The sequence below is a fragment of the Silurus meridionalis genome, chromosome 3, assembly GCF_014805685.1.
Source record: "Silurus meridionalis isolate SWU-2019-XX chromosome 3, ASM1480568v1, whole genome shotgun sequence".
Taxonomy (NCBI): Eukaryota; Metazoa; Chordata; class Actinopteri; order Siluriformes; family Siluridae; genus Silurus; species Silurus meridionalis.
Window position 1 is genome coordinate 25,762,442 of NC_060886.1, and position 20,610 is coordinate 25,783,051.

Below are 20,610 nucleotides of genomic sequence, written 5' to 3' on the forward strand. Positions count from 1 at the left end.
TCTAGTGCTTATTTAACTCTACATTCTCAGTGTTACAGTCTAGTGCTCATTTAACTCTACATACTCAGTGTTACAGTCTAGTGCTTATTTAACTCTACATACTCAGTGTTACAGTCTAGTGCTCATTTAACTCTACATACTCAGTGTTACAGCTCAGTATACAGCTAATGCAAGTGTACATACTCAGTGTTACAATATACTGCACATGTAACTGTATATACTGAGTGAATGTTATAAACTATATTAATGCCAGAGGGAATTTCACTGTGAATTCATGATGAGTTGTACATAATGATCTGTAACTGTACATACTACTCTATACCCTGTACATAGTGTTATACTCTTAATAAAAGCTGCCTTCATTGTGTACTATTTGTTCTACAGGGTGGACTATCCTCCTCCACATAGAGCACAAGTGACACAGTGAGTTTTGGCGTCTCTGTGACGTCACCGTATTGTTAAAAACCCAGAACGCGGAGCAGCAGCCCACAGACTACCTTCTATTAAGTGTCAAACTTCTCCACCACGCAACTAACCGCGATCAATTTCATCTTCTAAAGTGTCAACAAACCAGCGGTATTTACCTCAAAACACGTTTTGGATCTATTCCTACAATTATACACGTTCACGAATCTTATCTTCAGTTTAATTGATTTCATTAATGTTCGAGGATTCATCGTTAGTCACGCGCTAGTCACGTGCTTACACAGATCTAGCATGAAATGCTTACTCTATCTAGCATGAAAGTAGTTTAGCTTCAGTAAATACATATAGTAACTACCTAAATCTTAACATCACATAAACACGATCGTTAATAAAGTAAAAAAAAATACCTTTAGTGGCTGTAAGTAAAATCATCAGTCCAGTGAGTAAAAGAGCATAAAGACCAAACCGGCAAAGTCCTGACATCACACAGGAGCTACAATGGGCGCGCCACGCCCCCAAAGCCACGCCCCCTTCGTAATGGAACCGTGTAGACAAACAATTTGTTTTTTCTTGCCCAAAGAAAGTTACAAGTTACACAAACTGAATTATACAATGAACTTTCAACAGTTAACAGAACAAAAAAACAAGTAAAATATATACCGTATAAGCAAACAACAAAATATAATTTAAATAACACTAGACAGACTAACAAACAAATAAATCAATAAAAGAAGGGAAAAAAAACCCTAACTAATTAGAAAAACCCCACAATGTATCATTGATTAGATCTGAGTGTCGAGACAATAACAGAAGATTTGTGTTTTTCTATTAGATCAAACTTGTTCAAAATGTTTTGTATTTCACAGAGGATAGGCAATACTTTAGGAAGTAATTTAGAAAATGTACAATTGTGAATATAAAACTTAGTCATTTTAACATGAATCTAAAAGAACTATGAATAAAATTAGAAATGTAATTTTCAAGTACCACATCACAAGTAAAAAAAAAAGATAAGGAATACATTTTTCTGTTGGTTGCAAAATGTACAAAGACATGAAAAATGTGCAAAAGACAAAGACTATGAGTGACATCACTTCCCAATACTAACATGCCTAATAATATAGTCCCACCCCTAAAATTTGATTCACAACTTTCAGTGCACAGCTTTGGAAATTGAAATGCAAAGGAGTTTTGCCAGGCATAGTCATAACTCATAAGACATGAAATACAGTTGCAAATAGACTTTACTTTTTCATTTAAAATATGGAAGTCACTGCGTTCACTTGCAACAAAGCAAACAGTAATGCAAGATTTGCAATTGTATTGGATTATGTCACAATTTATGTGTGCATATATAGAAAACACATTTGCATTTTGCAATTCCTTTTGAATATTGTATGTACGTAATAATCTTCCATAATACATAAAAATACAGAACCATCAAAACTAAACACACCTTTAAGTTTCAGAAGTTGGTTTTCAACACTGGCCCCACTGTGGACAAGAAAAGTAACATTTAGATAGAACTTTAACACCAATACACACACACACACACACACACACATATATATATATATATATATATATATATATATATATATATATATATATATATATATATATATATAAAGCATGTACATTCTTCTCCAAAAGTATTGGAACAACAAGGCCAAATGTTGCCAATGTAAACATCCTGATGAACCTAAATGTGTAACACTCAGGAGTTTGAGTTTGGTAAACAGAGACCTGACAGTTTCTTGTACAGAGTTATAAAATACTGAAAGTAAAGGAAAAGTATTTTACAGAATTTAACAATAAGGAGAAAATATCATGAATGTGAAAAAAAAATTAAGATTTTCCAAACATAATAATATAAAGATCTTAATATGGTGTGTGTGTGTGTGTGTGTGTGTGTGTGTGTGTGTGTGTGTGTTCTTGTGTGTCAGATGTCAAATCTCCTCTCCCAGGAAATCAAACCCAGACAAACCTGAGAGCAAAGAGAGCTGCATCAGACATGCCACCACCCAGTGCTGCTAAAACGCCTCGATTTGATGCTGCACCTCACAAACACACAACACAATCCCTCATCACTAGTGCATTAGAAACACTGCAGGATTCTTGTGATGATGTTTTATCTCCAAACTGGATTGATGCACTACTTAAAGGAAACTGTGAACTTCCTTCTCTGACAGATGAAGAAAAATCTGTAATCTCCAGGTTTTGTGTAAACGAGGTCAGTGATTATCTTCTGTTTTATTTAGTGTGCATTCAATTCTTTAGCTGTGGATTTGAGTTTTCTCATTTTTAATAGTCAATCCATAATTCACTGGTCCTGATGTTCTGAAATTAAACAGTACTTATTTTTTGTCATGTAAAATGTTTACTCCAGGTTTTGGTTTATGTAAAGTCTAGTAGTTTTCCTAAACCTAATCTACAGTCAAGTCTTAACTCCCTTATATTTGTTTTGAATACATGACTTGAATACGTTTGATTTAGTTGGATGTTGATTAAGCTTTTTCTTCCGTCTCATTTAGTTATTAACGGAGACATTTCTGAAAGTGGTTTTGGACAAGATCAAGGCGGAGAAAGAGTCTATGGGAAATGAACTCCTGCAGTCTCTCTGTAGGGTTTATGTGGGATTGTGTCAAAAGAGAGGAGACTCTCATAAAGCACATGCCCTCGCCTACAGATTTCTTAAAGAAGGTGAGATTATACTGACATTTTTATACATATCTACTAAAAATAATCTGGACAGTGATACAGAGAAGCCAGTTGTGTTCTGTTTTTGGTTTTGTATTTCTTCCTATACAGTGTATTTTAAATCTGTGGTATCATTTTGTTTCCTTTGCAGACTTTTCTGAAGTCCCAAAACTGATAATGGTCATGGTGACAGCATGGCCAAGTGTTTTCTCCCAAAACAGCCCTTTATGCAGAGCCATTCACATCGTGTGCAAAATGAAGGCATACGGAAAGATTTATTACGTGCTCAGCAAATATCTGCACTGGGATACGGTAAGTAGCTGATTCACATCACAACAGTCACCAGAATTGTCATTAAACATCGTTTTTCACCTGGATTTTTAATGTGTTTTACAGCATTCTTAATCTACTTTTGATGTCCAATGTCCATGTGATCTATGGAGCAAATTCATTATAAATTCATATTGAATTAAATCAATAAGTATTTAATTTCTTTCTTCAACATTCAAGCAAAAAGTGTTACAGGACATCACTATTTTAGTCTTTTTTTATTAGTGTGAGTAAACGCTGATAACCAGCAGCAAAGAAACTGCACTTAACTCCAGCGTTAATGACGCTGTTTATGATAAAAATGATCAGATCAGTGCAATAAACATGCAAGTTAATAAATCTGTTTTATAATATACTAATAAAGGAAGTGATATAGAACCATGTGACACTGTGCTCAATACTGAATAAAGAAATTAACTTTGTGTCTTAAATTCCCTACTCATGTACTATTCTAGAGCATTATTTACCCCTGCTACTGTCTGATACATAAACCCTTTAGTAACGTGTGCTATTTTGCATTTGTCTTTAAAAACTTGGGGTTATTTGGAGGTCATTTTCTAGGACTCCTCCTTACATAAGAGTAATAAATGGAGGTTATAAAAAGAGCAGAATGCACAGTTACAGCTCTACCTCAGTATTTCAATCATCTGCAATTGTGATTGGTTGTGACCTTTCAGTTATGATCATATTATTGTAAACATTGTTTCATTGATCTGGTTTTAAAAGAAAAGATGTATTTTCTACCAGGAGCCTCCTGGAGACATCTACAGAACCATCACCCGCACACTGAAGGCTCTTCTGAAAGACAAAAGTCTGACATTCCAGAAGAGCAGTTGGTATGGTGATGATCTCTGTCCTGCTGCCTGGGACTACGTATTCAGCCTGGACCTTCTCTGTGCACAACTGGGCTGGATTTGGACCGTCTCCCATGTTATACGGTACTGAATGTAAAACTGCTTCTATGTGTTTAATTCCCATCTTTCTAGTTTTTTAAAACATTTAATAGATTGCAAACTGGCAAATGTGAGACTCATATGAGACAGTGTGTGTCCCAAATACTGCACATTTTCTATTCTTGTTGTATAAACTTACAATTGATGGTACAAGAATGTTGGCTATTCTATTACTGCCACAAAAACACTAATATGTCAAATATTTCATTTATTAGAAAGGATGTTTGGCTCATCTTGAATACTTGGCTGAAACAAACACAAACAGAGGAAACAAAATTTAGAAACGTCTCTGTAGCAGCAATATTCAGGCTACTTGGTAAGTTTACTGTAAATCCTGTTTTAGAGCATTATCTCACATTATTTCTATAATAGTATAAAACATACTTACAAAGAACATATTTATGTTTAATCACCACATTATCTGTGTAAAGCTGCTTTGAGACAATGTCCATTGTTAAAAGCGCTATACAAATAAAAATGAATTGAATTGAATTGAATTATTTCTGGATTCTTCTGTTTTTCACTTCTGTTTTTTGGCATCACAAACAGGGCAACTTGGCCAAAAAGCCCTTAGGGAGAACGTGGCAGCATCAGTCGAGGATCTGGCAAAACGCATAACTAAGTTCAGGAGACAAAATGGTATCACTAAAGGATCAAATGAACAAATCCTTTACTAATCTTTATCTTTATTCTCGGATTTTTAGTTCTCTATTAACAGGAAAGTGCTTCAGCAAGTCCTCATTTTATGATGGATTTTGTGTGCAGATTTGCCGTGGGAGGTGCAGCTCGCTGTGGTTTATGCCACTCATGATCTGGCACCCAGCAACCCCAAAGTCGCTCTGAAGGCTTTGGAATCATGGAAGCAAAACCTCACAAAGCCCGTTCCTCCAGCCGTCACCAAGTGCCTTGAGCAGATCAGCCAACTCTGTTCTCAAACAAGAAATTGTATCACATTAAATAATGTTTAATAGATAACTTTCTATAGCATTGTATATTTTTGTACTTGAATTAATAAAATACATAATAGATCTGCACAGTGTTATTGATTGTCTCTTTACAGTGGCAGGTGGTGCATTTCACACCCAATCCTATGCTTTCAGTTCCAATTAATGCAGTGCACGTTTCTCCATTTACATTAAAAATATAACTTAATAAATATTATGAAAAAGAGGCGAAATTAAAATCCTTTAAGACACTGCATCTTTTCTTTTGCTCAAATATAAAAATAGAAAAAAATTCCAGCGAAAAATACTTTTTTTTATCACTAAACATTTGTTTTACTGATGTAAGTAACATTCTTTATGAATTCTTTGCAGGAGGATCAAAAAGTTAAATTAAAATTGTACTTTTATGAAAAGTTACGAGCGATAACTAGCATTGTGAACATTAAGCATCACTCGAACAACACGCAAACAACTCGCGCTCAACCACTCAACTTTCCTTTCCACTGCATGAAACAATAGGAGCTCAGGTCAGGTTCCTGCATATTTGTCCTCATTCGGCGTGTTTTCCTTGTACAGGCAGCATTTGCATGAACATACTGTTTACTATAGTTGTATACTATATGTTTACTATACAGTAGAATTACTTTAATACATTTACAAAAAATATGTTGTCTTTGTATACATTTGTATAAAGCATCCATATTCATCTATGCCCATATAATAAGAGTATTAAAAATAAAAGTATTAATTTAAGATACATTTGGAACAGAGAGGCCAACAGCAACACTGAAGAAACTACAGGAATTTCTGTCAGGTGCTGTTCACACCTACATGTGACTACAATCTACTATATTCTATATTCCAACCACCCGCATGTCTTCTCTAACCACCTCCACTAACCTTCTCCTTAAACCCCTTAACCTTCCTTTTTTCCTCCTGTCTGGCAGCTGCATCCTTTACATTTTTCTACTTATATACCCCTCACAGGTCGAGTGATAGCATCACACCATGGGCCGTCTTGTAGATGATTGGCATTGATATTCTAGCAATTGTAGTAAACAAAACATTGGCTGATTATCATGTGGTAAAATGTTCACTCATTTTGCTCGTAGTGCAATTTTCTATCAAATATGAAAATCAATCTGCCCAAAACTTTAAGAAATGTGGAAGGTTGGTTTTATTTTCCCTTTTCCTTTCTTTTTCTTCCATTTGTCTTATTATTTCCGTCTTCTCCTTCTTTTTCCCTCTTCCCACCAATTAAAAGACTAGTGTTCTTCAGCTTTTGGTGCAATCAGTCAGGGCTTTCGGCTGTTAACCAAAAGGTTGGTGGTTCGAGCCCACCCAGGGATGTAATAGTGGCTTTTGTTAGACAGTAGTGCTGTGGTGCTGCACACCAACCTGAGCTGAGAGTGAGTGACTGTTACAGGCAGGGTGGTGCGTCCTAAAAAATGCTTCCAGGATTGTTTTTTAAGCAGCACAGTGTGAAAGGTGCTTGCAAAATCTTTTTCAGTCTTTTTTCAGTTTCCGGTACCTGGGTGTTCACATCACACAGGACCTGTCTTGGTCCTGTCACATCAACACCCTGGTGAAGAAGGTCCGGCAGCGTCTGTACCATCTGAGACGCTTAAGGGACTTTAAACTTCCCTCTCAGGTGCTTAAGACTCTTTACACTTGCACCATTGAGAGTGTTCTGACGGGTAGCATCACTTCCTGGTTTGGGAACAGCACCATGCAGGACAGACGAGCCCTCCAGAGGGTGGTTCAGCTGAACGTACCATCCACACCGAGCTCCCTGACCTGCAGGACATCTACGGCACGCAGTGCAGGACCAGAGCCAGGACAATTGTGAAGGACCTCAGCCATCCCAACAATGGACTCTTTTCTCTGTTGCGTTCGGGGAAACGCTTCCGCTCCCTGAAAGCGAACACAGAGATAATGAGGGGGAGCTTCTTCCCGCAGGCCATTCGGTGTTTAAACCAGGAAACACCCAGGATCTAACTGGCCCACTCTCTCCATCATCACCCTTTTTTCCCCCTGCACAATCACACTTTTCGTGCTACGGCACATTATACACTGGACTTGCACAGCACAGTGCTCTTTACTTTTCATATTTTCTTTTTCATATTTATTTCATATTTTTTTATATTCTTATTTTTATACCACACCATTCCGCACAAGGACACTTTACACCACACCTTACTGCACACGGACACTTATGGACAATCAAAAACCACGCCTAACTTGTTTACTGTTTACTGTTGTTTACTGGTTAACTGCACACTGCCATAAACATTTTCTGTGTACATTTTCTGGGTATGTGTATATATATATGTATATATGTATATGTATGTATATATACATATATATTTATATATCTTTATTTATCTGCCTTCTTTTTCTTACTATATTTTTCTTTAATTTTTGTTATTATATTAATATTTTTATTCCCCTTTTTCCCCTATTTTATTCCCTCATGCCGGACCGTCGTTAAAAGCATTTCACTGCATGTCGTACCCTGTATGTATGTGTATGTGACAAATAAAATTTGATTTGATTTGATTTGATATCCTGATGCTGTGGACACATTTAGACCATTGTAATAATTTGGTTTAACTTTAGAACTTTGTTGTGTTTGCTTATTTTACATTTTGCTGTTTTAACAGTAATACGATTATTTGTGGTTCTTGTAGTGTATTTATTCCTTGATCTTACTATAAGGTTTCTATAAAAGTAGCTGTATGTGTGCTTGTAACTGCAGTGGTACCTCGACATACCAGTTTAATTCGTTCCGTAAGCTTGCTCGTATGTCAAATTGCTCGTATTTCAAAGCAATTTTTCCCATTGAAATTAATTGAAATGCCATTAATCCGTTCCAGCCCCCAAAATGCGACTCCAGATGTTTTTGTTACGTGTTTTTGAATAAAAAACTCATTAGTTTATACTTGTGGAATGATGAGATGGACAACATTAGCCTATGCATAACCACTTTACTTGTTTTTATGAAAATAGATTCGCAGGGTTACAGTATAATATAACTCCCAGGTGGATAAACTTGGATTAACAGACCGCACTGCAGAACACAAATCATATAAATCGCACACAGGAAAAACATCCAGCTTGCACTACACTACCCATAATGCATTTTACTCTGGACTTTAATACCCAGAGATAGTAGCCTTAAAGGAACAGCTCTCATTTTCCCTCGAATGCAACACTATCTTAATTTTCGTCACAATCTTTGCTTTCTGGCTATGATTCTCCATCTAGCAGCGATGTCTCGAGCTCGTATCTCAAGTTTTTGCTCGCATATCAAAGCAAAAAATCGACAGAGTGACCGCTCGTATCTCAAAAAACTCGTATGTTAGGACACTCGTATGTCGAGGTACCACTGTATTTGGTTTGTTGTACAACAGCTATTATCATTGTGAATTGCAAATTGTTTTACCAGTCAGATGGTGTGCAGCATCCTGGAGATGTTGTCTGATTGGACTCCCGCTAAAATCCTGCTGGGGTGGAGGCCATCAGGGCTATAAAACCTAGGACACTGCCAGAAATAAGGGTAGTTTGTGTTCTCGACATTATGACTGTAACTATTCATTTAAAGCAAAAAGTCTACTGAAGCGCTCAAATCCTTGCTATTATATGGGAAGTGGTCCTGACACTATGATCCTCATCATCCGTGATGTGCTGTCTCAACCAGAATCCTGAAGTCCCTCTTCAGGATCTCCATTTGCCTCAGCCTGATGTCATTCGTTTCAGCATGGAAGACGACAGCTCAGAAGATCCCTTTAAATATCACGGTACCTGCGCAGCAATATAGAGAACACGAGCACCAGGAAAACAGCAAATGTTTGTACTCAGTGTAACAGTCCACTGTTTTTGTAACTGTACATACTGTAACTGTATCTACTGCTCAAGTAACTGTATATAATGAATTTTACAATGTTTCTATTTTTGTTATAGTCTTCTGCTCATGTAATTGTACCTGCTCAGTGTTAGTCTGCTGCTCATGGAACTGTACATACTTAGTGAAATAATCTACTGCTAATGCAAGTGTACATACTCAGTGTTACAATCTACTGTCTATGTTACTGTACATACTTAGTGATACAGTCTACTGCTCATGGAAACGTACATATTCAATTTTACAATCCACTGCTAATGTAACTGTTTATAATCAGTGTTACAGTCTATTGCTCATGTAATTGTTCATACTCAGTGTTACAGTCTATTGCTCAAGGAACTGTACATATTCAGTGTTATAATCTACTGCGCATATAACTGTACATATCAGTGTTACAGTCCACTGCTCATGTAACTGTACATACTCAGTGTTATAGTCTTATATGTTATTGTCACTTTATTCATCCCAGAGGGAATTTCACTGTGAATTCATGATGAGTTGTACATAATAATCTGTAACTGTACATACTACTCTATACCCTGTACATAGTGTTATACTCTTAATAAAAGCTGCCATCACTGTGTACTATTTGTTCTACAGGGTGGACTATCCTCCTCCACATAGAGCACAAGTGACACAGTGAGTTTTGGCGTCTCTGTGACGTCACCGTATTGTTAAAAACCCAGAACGCGGAGCAGCAGCCCACAGACTACCTTCTATTAAGTGTCAAACTTCTCCACCACGCAACTAACCGCGATCAATTTCATCTTCTAAAGTGTCAACAAACCAGCGGTATTTACCTCAAAACACGTTTTGGATCTATTCCTACAATTATACACGTTCACGAATCTGATCTTCAGTTTAATTGATTTCATTAATGTTCGAGGATTCATCGTTAGTCACGCGCTAGTCACGTGCTCACCCAGAACATCCGGGAAGCTCTATCTAGCATGAAAGTAGTTCTTCAGTAAACTACCTAAATCTTAACGTCACATAAACATGATCATTAATAATTAAAATTACCTTTAGTGGCTGTAAGTAAAAGCATCAGTCTAGTGAGTAAAAGAGCATAAAGACCGAACCGGCAAAATCCTGACATCACACAGGAGCTAAACTGCGTGCGCCACGCCCCCAAAGCCACGCCCCCTTTGTCATGGAACCGTGTAGACAAATAATCTGTCACCTGTAAAATGTCAATTTGAGCATAATCTGAAAAAAAAGGAGAAAACACATATTGGTATTTGAAACTATATATATATATATATATATATATATATATATATATATATATATATATATATATAAGCTTTTGTCTCTTTCTCCAGTTGCAGCAAATTCCCTAAAAGGAAAAACAGGAAAAGACCTACAGAAATGCAAAAGTCAAGCATGAGCCAGCCAGCGCTTCAGGAAATTTCTTTTGATTGCCTGGAGACACTTGATTTTTATACTAACAACGAACACAAAGAATTGTATGATGGATGCTCTTTTACATAACCATATATATATATATATATATATATATATATATATATATATATATATATATATATATATATATATAATATCTTGAATCATGAATCTTGTAATTAAATGAATCATGAATCATTAATCATGAATAACATAAAAAGTACCACACCACAAGTTTAAATAGACGGGGAATAATTTTTTTCCTGCTGGTTGCAAAATGTACAAACAAGGCTTTGGAAATTCAAATAGAAAAGGAATTGTAATTCTACTGGCGTTTTGGGCAACATTTACAGAAAGTATGCAAAAGTGGTAATTAATATTGCTTTTTAAATGTGACACAGCCATATCGTGTAAGACACGTGAAATACAGTTGCAAATAGACTTTGCTTTTCCTTTTCTAATATGGCATTCACTGTGTTCACTTGCGAAAAAGCAAACTGAAATGCAAGATTTGAAATTGTGTTTAGATTATGTCACAGTTTATGCATCTACATATCGAAAACGCAATTGCAAATACAATTTACAGTTCCTTTTCAGTATTGTCTGGTATAAACCTCCATAATACATATTTAAATACAATATATATATATATATATATATATATATATATATATATATATAATATCTTGAATCATGAATCTTGTAATTAAATGAATCATGAATCATTAATCATGAATAACATAAAAAGTACCACACCACAAGTTTAAATAGACGGGAATAATTTTTTTCCTGCTGGTTGCAAAATGTACAAACAAGGCTTTGGAAATTCAAATAGAAAAGGAATTGTAATTCTACTGGCGTTTTGGGCAACATTTACAGAAAGTATGCAAAAGTGGTAATTAATATTGCTTTTTAAATGTGACACAGCCATATCGTGTAAGACACGTGAAATACAGTTGCAAATAGACTTTGCTTTTCCTTTTCTAATATGGCATTCACTGTGTTCACTTGCGAAAAAGCAAACTGAAATGCAAGATTTGAAATTGTGTTTAGATTATGTCACAGTTTATGCATCTACATATCGAAAACGCAATTGCAAATACAATTTACAGTTCCTTTTCAGTATTGTCTGGTATAAACCTCCATAATACATATTTAAATACAATATATATATATATATATATATATATATATATATATATATATATATATATATATATATATTGGAGTTAATGTTTTATCTAAATGTTCCTTTTTCCTTTCTACAGAAATGCCAGTGTTGAAAACCAGCTTCTGGAACTTAAAGGTGTGTTTAGTTTTGATGGTTCTGCCTTCAGTGTGTAAGACAGTACAAGCACATTACTGCATAATACAGTTCTATTAAATAAACATATAATGTGATTAGTGGGATCTGAGCACTATTCCATTTTATTATTTTACAGAAACAGACAACAGACAAAATATGGAAATCCCAGTCCTGGAGAGCAAAGTCAGTAGCCCCAAGAAATGTATGCGCTTAATTGAGGTACATTCTACTTATTTCACATGCAGACATCATTTAACTGTCAGTGACAATTTTGACTTAATGAAACTACAGTGGAACCCGGTTATGTCGATGTCCTAGGGGGTCGCCAAAAAGCATCGAGGTAACCGATGATCGAGATAAACGAAAATCAAAATCAATATATTAACATGCTTGAAATTTCTTTATGTACATGATGTGCGTTAATAAATGAGAATGTACATGCACGTGTTTTTGGAGGGTTTTTTACACAACAGCCGCGATTTGTTTGATAAAGGCATGCTATAAAAATGTACATACGTTTGTTAACAACAAAAGGCATTAGTGCACCTACTAACAGCAGAGATTTACCAGTATACAATACAAACCACCGTCCATTCTCCATACAAACCTTTATTATATTCTCCAACATTATAAACACACAGATCGCTCAAAAAAAAACAGCGGCTGCACAGTGCCGTCTCACATTTAGTCCACATGTGGAAAAAAAAAAAAAAAGCATAACTAAGTGTCTGAAAACTTATGACCATCAGGCTGAAGTAATACGCACAAACACACAAAGCAAAGTGTCCGAAAAAACTTACGTCCGCAATGCCGAGGGGGAGATAAGCCGAGCGAGAGAGAGAGAGAGTTTGTGAATGAAAAAATAGGGAAATTTAAAAATACTGCGACCGGCGGCACGGCGCAAAGCCGAAAAAAAACCCTGCAAGATCCAAAACCGGGTTCCACTGTAAATGCACTTGCGTTGGATTTGTCAGTTGATCTTTTCGTTTATAAACATCGTTTATAAACCTCAACAGGAACAACTCTTTGAATGGGAGCGTGAGATAAACAAAGGTAATACTGAAATCCCTCTGAATTTCTGTATATTTTAATTATGTGTGTGTGTGTGTGTGTGTGTGTGTGTGTGTGTGTGTGTGTGTGTGGTTTTTATATTAAATTTCAAAATTAGGGCTGTCAAAATAAACGCAGTAATAACGCGTTAACACAAATTTATTTTAACAGCACCAATTTTAAAAACGCAGGAACCCAGCCATTAGGGGGCACAAGCCAGTGCACTCTTAGTGCCGGTCCCAAGCCCGGATAATTGGGGAGGGTTGCGTTAGGAAGGGCATCCAGCAAAAAAACATGTGCGAAATCGAATATGCGGATCACAAATAAGAATTTCATACCGGATCGGTTGAGGCCCGGGTTAACAACGACCGCCACAGGTATCGTTACCCGACAGGGTACCGGTGAAAATTGGGCTACTGTTGGCCGAAGGAGGAGAAGGAGAGGAGGAAGACGTCTACAGAGACAGCTGGAAAAGAAGCAGTGTAAGAGAGTGGAGGTTCGTGTTGGTACTATGATTGGTGAAGGGAAAGAGGTAGCTGATATGATGGAGAGGAAAAAAAGGTAGATATGTTGTGTGTTCAGGAGACCAAGTGAAAAGGGAGTAAGGCCAGGAATATTGGAGGTGGGTTTAAACTGTTTTATCATGGTGTGGATAGAAAGAGAAATGGTGTAGGGGTGATTCTGAAGGAAGAGTACAGTCAAAGGGTAATGGAGGTGAAGAGAGCTTCTGATAGGGTGATAAACGTGTAGCTGGAAGTTGAAGGGATGATGATAAATGTCATCAGTGCCTATGCTCCACAAGTCGCCTGTGAGATGGAGGAAAAGAAAGATTCTGGAGTGAATTAGATGAACTGGTAGATGGTGTACCTGGGATAGAATGATTGGTGATTGGGGCAGACTTTAATGGGCATGTAGGTGAAAGGAACAGAGGTGATGAGGAGATGATGGGTAGGTATGGCCTTGAGGAGATGAATGTGGAGGGGCAGATGGTGGTGGATTTTGCTAAAATTATGGAAATGGCAGCGGTGAATACGTATTGTAAGAAGAAGGATGATCATAGGGTGACCTATAAGAGTGGAGGAAGGTGCACACAGGCGGACTATGTTCTATGTAGGAGATGCAACCTGACTGATTGGAGAAGGTGTTGGCTGGGGACAGTGTAACTAGACAGCATCAAATGGCCGTCTGTAAGATGTTTTGGAGGCGAAGAAGAAGAGGAGGAGAGTGAGGACTGAAAGAAGAATAAGATGGTGGAAGCTGAAGTAGGAAGAGTGTAGTGTGAGGTTGAGGGAAGAGGTCAGACAGGGGCTCGGTGGTGGTGAAGAGGTGTTGGATGATTGGGAAACTACTGCAGGAGTGATGAGGGAGGCAGCTAGAAAAGTACTTGGTGTGACATCTGGAAATAGAAAGGAAGACAAAGAGACGTGGTGGTGGAATGAGGAAGTGCAGGAGAGCATAAGGAGAAAGAGGTTGGCAAAACAGAGTGGGATCGACATAGTGATGAGAAAAGTAGGCAGAAGTACAAGGAGATACGGCAGTAGGTAAAGAGGGATGTGGCGAAAGCCAAGGAAAAGACATATGAGAAACTGTATGAGAGGTTGGACAGTAAGGGAGGAGAAAAGGATTTGTACCGGTTGGCCAGACAGAGGGACCGAGCTGGAAAGGATGTACTGCAAGTTAGAGCAATAAAGGATGGAGATGGAAATGTGTTGACTAGTGAGGAGAGTGTGTTGAGAAGGTGGAGGGAGTATTTTGAGCAGCTAATGAATGAGGAAAATCAGAGAGAGAGAAGGTTGGATGATGTGGAGTTGGTGAAGCAAAATGTGGATAGGATTAGTAAGGAGGAAGTGAGAGCAGCGATTAAGAGGATGAAGAGTGGAAAGTCGTTTGGACCAGATGACATACCTGTAGAAGCATGGAGATGTTTAGGAGAGATGGCAGAGGAGTTTTTAACCAGATTGTTTAACAAGATTCTGGAAGGTGAGATATTGCCTGAGAAATGGAGAAGAAGTGTGCTGGTACCGATCTTTAAACATAAGGGAGATGTGCAGACCTGCAGTAACTACAGGGGAATTAAGTTTGCTTTGAGAATGTTAATGGAGAAGTATAGAGAAGGACAGAAGGAATTGCATTGTGTATTTGTGGATTTTGAGAAATCCAAAGTGACAAGAGAGGGGTTGTGGTATTGTATGAGGAAGTTAGGATGCAGGACATGTATGAGGACAGTGTGACAGCAGTAAAGTGTGTAGTAGGAAAGACAGACTGGTTCAGGGTGAAGGTTGGACTGCATCGAGGATCGGCCCTGAGCCCTTTCCTGTTTGCAGTGGTGATGGACAGGTTGACGGATGAGGTCAGACAGGAGTCTCCCTGGACTATGATGTTTGCAGATGATATTGTGATTTGTGGTGAGAGTAGTGAGCAGGTTGAGAAGAGCCTGGAGAGGTGGAGATATGCGCTGGAGAGAAGGGAAATGAAAGTCAGTAGAAGTAAGACAGAGTACATGTGCGTAAATGAGAGGGAGGGCAGTGGAGTGATGCGGTTACAGGGAGAAGAGGTGGAGAAGGTGGAGGAGTTCAGGTACTTCGGGTCAACAGTGCAAAGTAATGGAGATTGTGTTAAAGAAGTGAAGAAAAGAGTGCAGGCAGGGTGGAGTGGGTGGAGAAGAGTGTCAGGAGTGATTTGTGATAGAAGAGTATCTGCAAGAATGAAAGGGAAAGTTTATAGGACTGTGGTGAGACCTGCGATGTTGTATGGATTAGAGACAGTGGCATTGAGTAAAAGACAGGAGGCGGAGCTGAAGATGTTAAGGTTTTCGTTGGGAGTGACGAGGATGGACAGGATTAGAAATTAGTTTATTAGAGGGACAGCGCATGAAGGATGTTTTGGTGACAAGGTGAGGGAGGCAAGATTGAGATGGTTTGGACATGTGCAGAGGAGGGACATGAGTTATATTGGTAGAAAAATGCTGAGGATGGAGCCACCAGGTGGGAGGAAAAGAGGAAGGCCAAGGAGGAGGTTCATGGATGTGGTGAGGGAAGACATGGAGGTAGTTGGTGTGAAAGAGGCAGGTGTAGAGGACAGGGTGGTATGGAGAAGAATGATCCGCTGTGGCGACCCCTAATGGGAGCAGCCGAAAGAAGAAGAAGAATTTTATTAACGCAGGATTAATGCAGTGTGCATTTCTGTGACTATATTTATTACAAATATAATTAAATAAATATAGAAAAGGGCTAAATTAAAACCTTCACTCAACACATATTTATTCACTTTATTCATGTATTTCTTTACGCAGATATAAAAGATAATAATAAAAATCCACCTGAAAATAATTTTTGTTTCACTGATGCGCCAAGTCTCAAATCAAGCACAAACATTTACCATGATGCAACATATCTGGCAATTAAAACCAACCATGTGGAAACACAGCAAAATTCAAAATTACAATTACAAATTGTATTCATTATGCAGAAATAAAACATGCAGCATTGTTTTATTATTGATTTAATTGTACATGTTTTATTTTATATTCATGTGGGCCTTCAAAATGAAGCAAAGACTTTGTCTAATCTAACCAACACTTCAGCATCATGTGGGGTTGCATTCGCTGCTAAGGAGTTTGGATCTGCTACTCCCAGGCATGTCAGTCATGTTCCAGGAATCCTGCCCTCCAAGCAGGAGAGCTCCGATCAGAGGCACAACAATACAATTTCAGGAAATCAAACCATGAAAATCTCTGGCCGAACTTTTACAACGATAAAGCCGACAGCAAAGAAAACTGGATCAGATGTGTCTCCACTCAGGATTGCTAAAAGGCCTCGACTTGATGCTGCTTCAGCTGATCCTGCAAACACCGCACACATGACACAATCTCTCATCTCCAGTTCATTAGAAACATTGCAAAAGTCCTGTTCCGATTTATTAACTACAGACAGGATTCATGCCCTTTTTGAAGAAACAAGTGAACTTCCTGTTCTGACAGATGAGGAAAAATCGGTCATATCTAAGTTTTGCGTAAACGAGGTCAGTTATTATTTTCTTTTTTATTTAGTGTGCATTTAATTCAAACTACTTTATTCTTTATCTGTGGATTTAATTTCATTTTAAAAAGTCTGTTTATCTGTTCCTGATGTTCCTAAATTGAACAGCAGATATGATTGTAAACATGTAAAATGGTTTTGTTATATTTAATGTATAGTAGTTTTCCTAAACCTCATCTACAGTCAATTCTTAACTCCCTAATATTTATTTCAAATACATTATTTGAATACATGTTTAATTTAATTGGATGCTAGATGATCTTTTTCTTCCATCTCATTTAGTCCTTAATGCAGACATTTCTGTCTGTGATTTTGGACAAGATGAAGACAGATAAAGAGTCTATGGGACATGATCTCCTGCAGTCTCTCTGTAGGGTTTATGTGGGATTGTGTCAAATAAGAGGAGACTCATAAAGCACATGCCCTCGCCTACAGATTTCTTAAAGAAGGTGAGATTATATTGACAGACAGGTATATTGAAAATGATACAAAGAAGCCAATTGTGTCTTGTTTTTGGTTGTATTTGTATTTTTTTTTCTATACAGTGTATTTTCAGTGTTATTGTTTTGTTTCCTTTGCAGACTTTCCTGAAGCCCCCAAACTGATTATGGTCATGGTGACTGCATGGCCAAATGTTTTCTTCTATCACAGCCCTTTATGCAAAGCCATTCACATCGTGAGCAAAATGAAGGCAAATGGAAAGATGTTAGATTTGCTCAGCAAGTATCTTTTCTGGGATGATGTAAGGCGCCGATCTTTAGTTTTCATCTCAATTCCATTGTAAATTAAAGACCAGAACACCAAACATAGTTTTTTAATAGACTTTATTTCTGTATTGTACTGCATGATTATCCTACTTTTGATTTCCAAGTGTCAGTGTAATCTAGTTGGACCAATTCCTTATAAATTCATGTTAAACTAAGTAATATCATTTTATTGATCTGGATATTGAAGAAAGATGTATTTCCCTCCAGGATCCTCTAGACAACATTCACAATACCATTACTATCACACTAAATGCTCTTCTCGAAGACAACAGTCTGACGTTCGAGAAGAACAGCTGGTATGGTGTTGATCTCTGTTCTTCTGTCTGGGACTACATCTTAAGTCTGGACCTTCTTTGTGCACAAATGGGCTGGATTTGGACTTTTAATAAAATTATACGGTACTTAATGTCTTCAACATATTTAATTCTCAGTTTACATTTTTTTTATGTATATATAAAACATTTAATAGATTATAAACCTGCAAATGTGCATGTCTTAGTAATATAGGCTGAAATACTGCAATTATCTCATTGTTGTTGCATAAACTCACAATTTATGGTACAATCACAATGGGCATTCTATTACTGCCCCAAAAATACTTAATATATCCAATTTTTATTTACTAGAAATAAAATTTGGCTGATCCTGAACACTTGGCTGTTGCAAACAAAAACAGAGCAAACACCGTAAGGAGACGTCTATGTAGCAGCAGTTTTCAGGCTACTTGGTAAGTTTTCTGTAAATCCTGTTTTAGAGCATTATCTCACATTATTTTTGGATTCTTCAGTTTTTCACTTTTTTTACATCTCGAACAGGGCGACTTGGCCAACAAGGCCTTAAGGAGAACTTCCCAAAGTCAGTCCAAAATCTGACAAGAACCATAGTTAATTATGGAACGGAAAAACACAGAAAAGGTATTACTAAAGCTTCAAATAAATGATCATTATCTTTATTATCTGATTTTTAGTTCTCTATCAACAGGAAAGTGCTTTAGCAAGTCCTAATTTTATGATGGATTTTGTGTGCAGATTTGCCGTGGGAGGTGCAGCTCGCAGTGGTTTATGCCACTCATGATCTGGCAGCCAGCAACCCCAAAGTCGCTCTAAAAGATTTAAAATCATGGTGGCAAGACATCACAAAGCACGTTCCCCCAGCCGTTACAAGTGCCTTATACTCTCTTTATGAATAATTTTATAGATTTTTATAAGCTCGGGCGGGCGCTAAAGAGAGAAAGCATGCCGATCCGTGAGTGAGATGGGCGGAAGATGAAGAAAGGAGGGCCGATCTGCGAGTGAGCAGCCGGGGTATGTCAAAGAGGAAAGGCGTCCCAAACTGCAAGAATGGGTGAACCCTGGCATGAGAACTGTATAGGAAAACGCCGGGGTGAAAATGAAATGAAATTAAGAAAGCTCTGCTTGGTGAACGTTTGCCTGTCTCTCTTTCTTCCAGTGCCGAACCAGTGAAAATGTTACAATAATTTTTTGTGATTTACATTTAAAACTTTGTACATAAAAAAAAACATTTTAAATCTGTACAGTGTTATCTGTTGTCTATTATAATTTATGTTTATGTGGAAAAAGGCTTGTATGCTATAGACTCACTGATGGGGCCTTAGACAGTTTGAATTAGGACCAAGAACAAGGTTATTAAGAACGAGACGGGTTTCAGACAGGAAATGCAGTGGATAATGGACTGGTGCAGACTCAACAATCTTGTGTTTACCTGTGGAAGCACACCTTGTCTTTCAAATCCTCCAGCAATGTAAATGATCAAACACATACCCTCTAAACACACTTTTACCCTCACGACCAGATTGTGTACCCATTTTTTTCTTAACAACCTTTTAGTACATTGGCCTGATACACACACACACACACACACACACACACACACACACACACAGTTGGATTTGTATCATGTTTAAACTAAAATGTCATTTTGGAGAAGTGATGGTAGGGAAGAAACACACAGTACACGTTATGTGCAGATACTGTACAGAATAGAAACAAGCTAAGTGATTTGGGGGGAGGGGAAATGCCTTGAATTATGCATAAAACATTTATTCTAAGACTATGGTCTCGCACCACTGTATCTGAGTGAACTTCTGTACCAGTATGATCCCCCCATGCCTACTTAGATCAAAAGGTGCAGGCTATTTGTTGGTACCTCAAATAATGAAGACTACATCAGGGGGAAGATCTTTCTCTTATAAAGTAGTGATGTCCGGTTCGTGAACGAATCCTTCATTTGAACTGGTTCTTTTTAGTGAACCGGTCGATCAGGTTCAACAAATCGGACTGAATCGTTCAAAACAGTTTGCGTCTCAAATCAGCAATAATCAACAAAATTACTTAAGTTACTCACTTTTGAATGTGTATGACCGTCTATCCGACTCAAAATAAATCAATATCCATGAGAAAGGGGTTCTTCTCTAGTTTCTCCAACAGTACACACATTAAACTGAAACATGCTGCTGAACAAGTGATCATCACTGAGCATGCGCATACCTGCCGATTCCGAGCAGCTCACATACTGCTGTTCTCGAGTCACCAGTACTGTATCAAGAACCGTTTCTTTCCGACACGTCCGACATACTGAGAACGATCGTGAGCTGTTAACACGGAGCATGCTAAACAGTGCACATGCTGCTACCGCGGTTTTTGAGACCCGATTCATATACTGGTTGCTAGTTTTTGAATCTCCAGTACAAAGTGTTAAAATGCTTTTATAATGAGATAAATGTCTGTGTCTTTTGTATTTATTTATGTTTGTTTAAAAGGAAGGAA

At 37.6% G+C, this 20,610-nt stretch overlaps 1 protein-coding gene across 1 annotated transcript; it reads left to right on the forward strand.

Annotated features, from left to right (window-relative positions):
- Positions 1 to 382: 382 nt before the first annotated feature.
- Positions 383 to 5,377, forward strand: LOC124382727 (little elongation complex subunit 1-like). The gene is made up of 8 exons (XM_046844935.1): positions 383 to 576; positions 2,373 to 2,659; positions 2,961 to 3,129; positions 3,278 to 3,438; positions 4,204 to 4,394; positions 4,625 to 4,725; positions 4,959 to 5,048; positions 5,175 to 5,377. Exons 2-8 carry the CDS (start codon positions 2,441 to 2,443, stop codon positions 5,375 to 5,377), a joined length of 1,134 nt encoding a protein of 377 aa, XP_046700891.1. The 5' UTR covers positions 383 to 576; positions 2,373 to 2,440.
- Positions 5,378 to 20,610: the final 15,233 nt, after the last annotated feature.

Coding starts and splice junctions, on each gene's coding strand:
- LOC124382727 (XM_046844935.1), top strand. CDS start 2,441: ATGCCACCACCCAGTGCTGCTAAAACGCCTCGATTTGATGCTGCACCT. Junction 3,439..4,203: donor AATATCTGCACTGGGATACG/GTAAGTAGCTGA, acceptor ATTTTCTACCAG/GAGCCTCCTGGAGACATCTA. Junction 4,395..4,624: donor ACCGTCTCCCATGTTATACG/GTACTGAATGTA, acceptor TTCATTTATTAG/AAAGGATGTTTGGCTCATCT.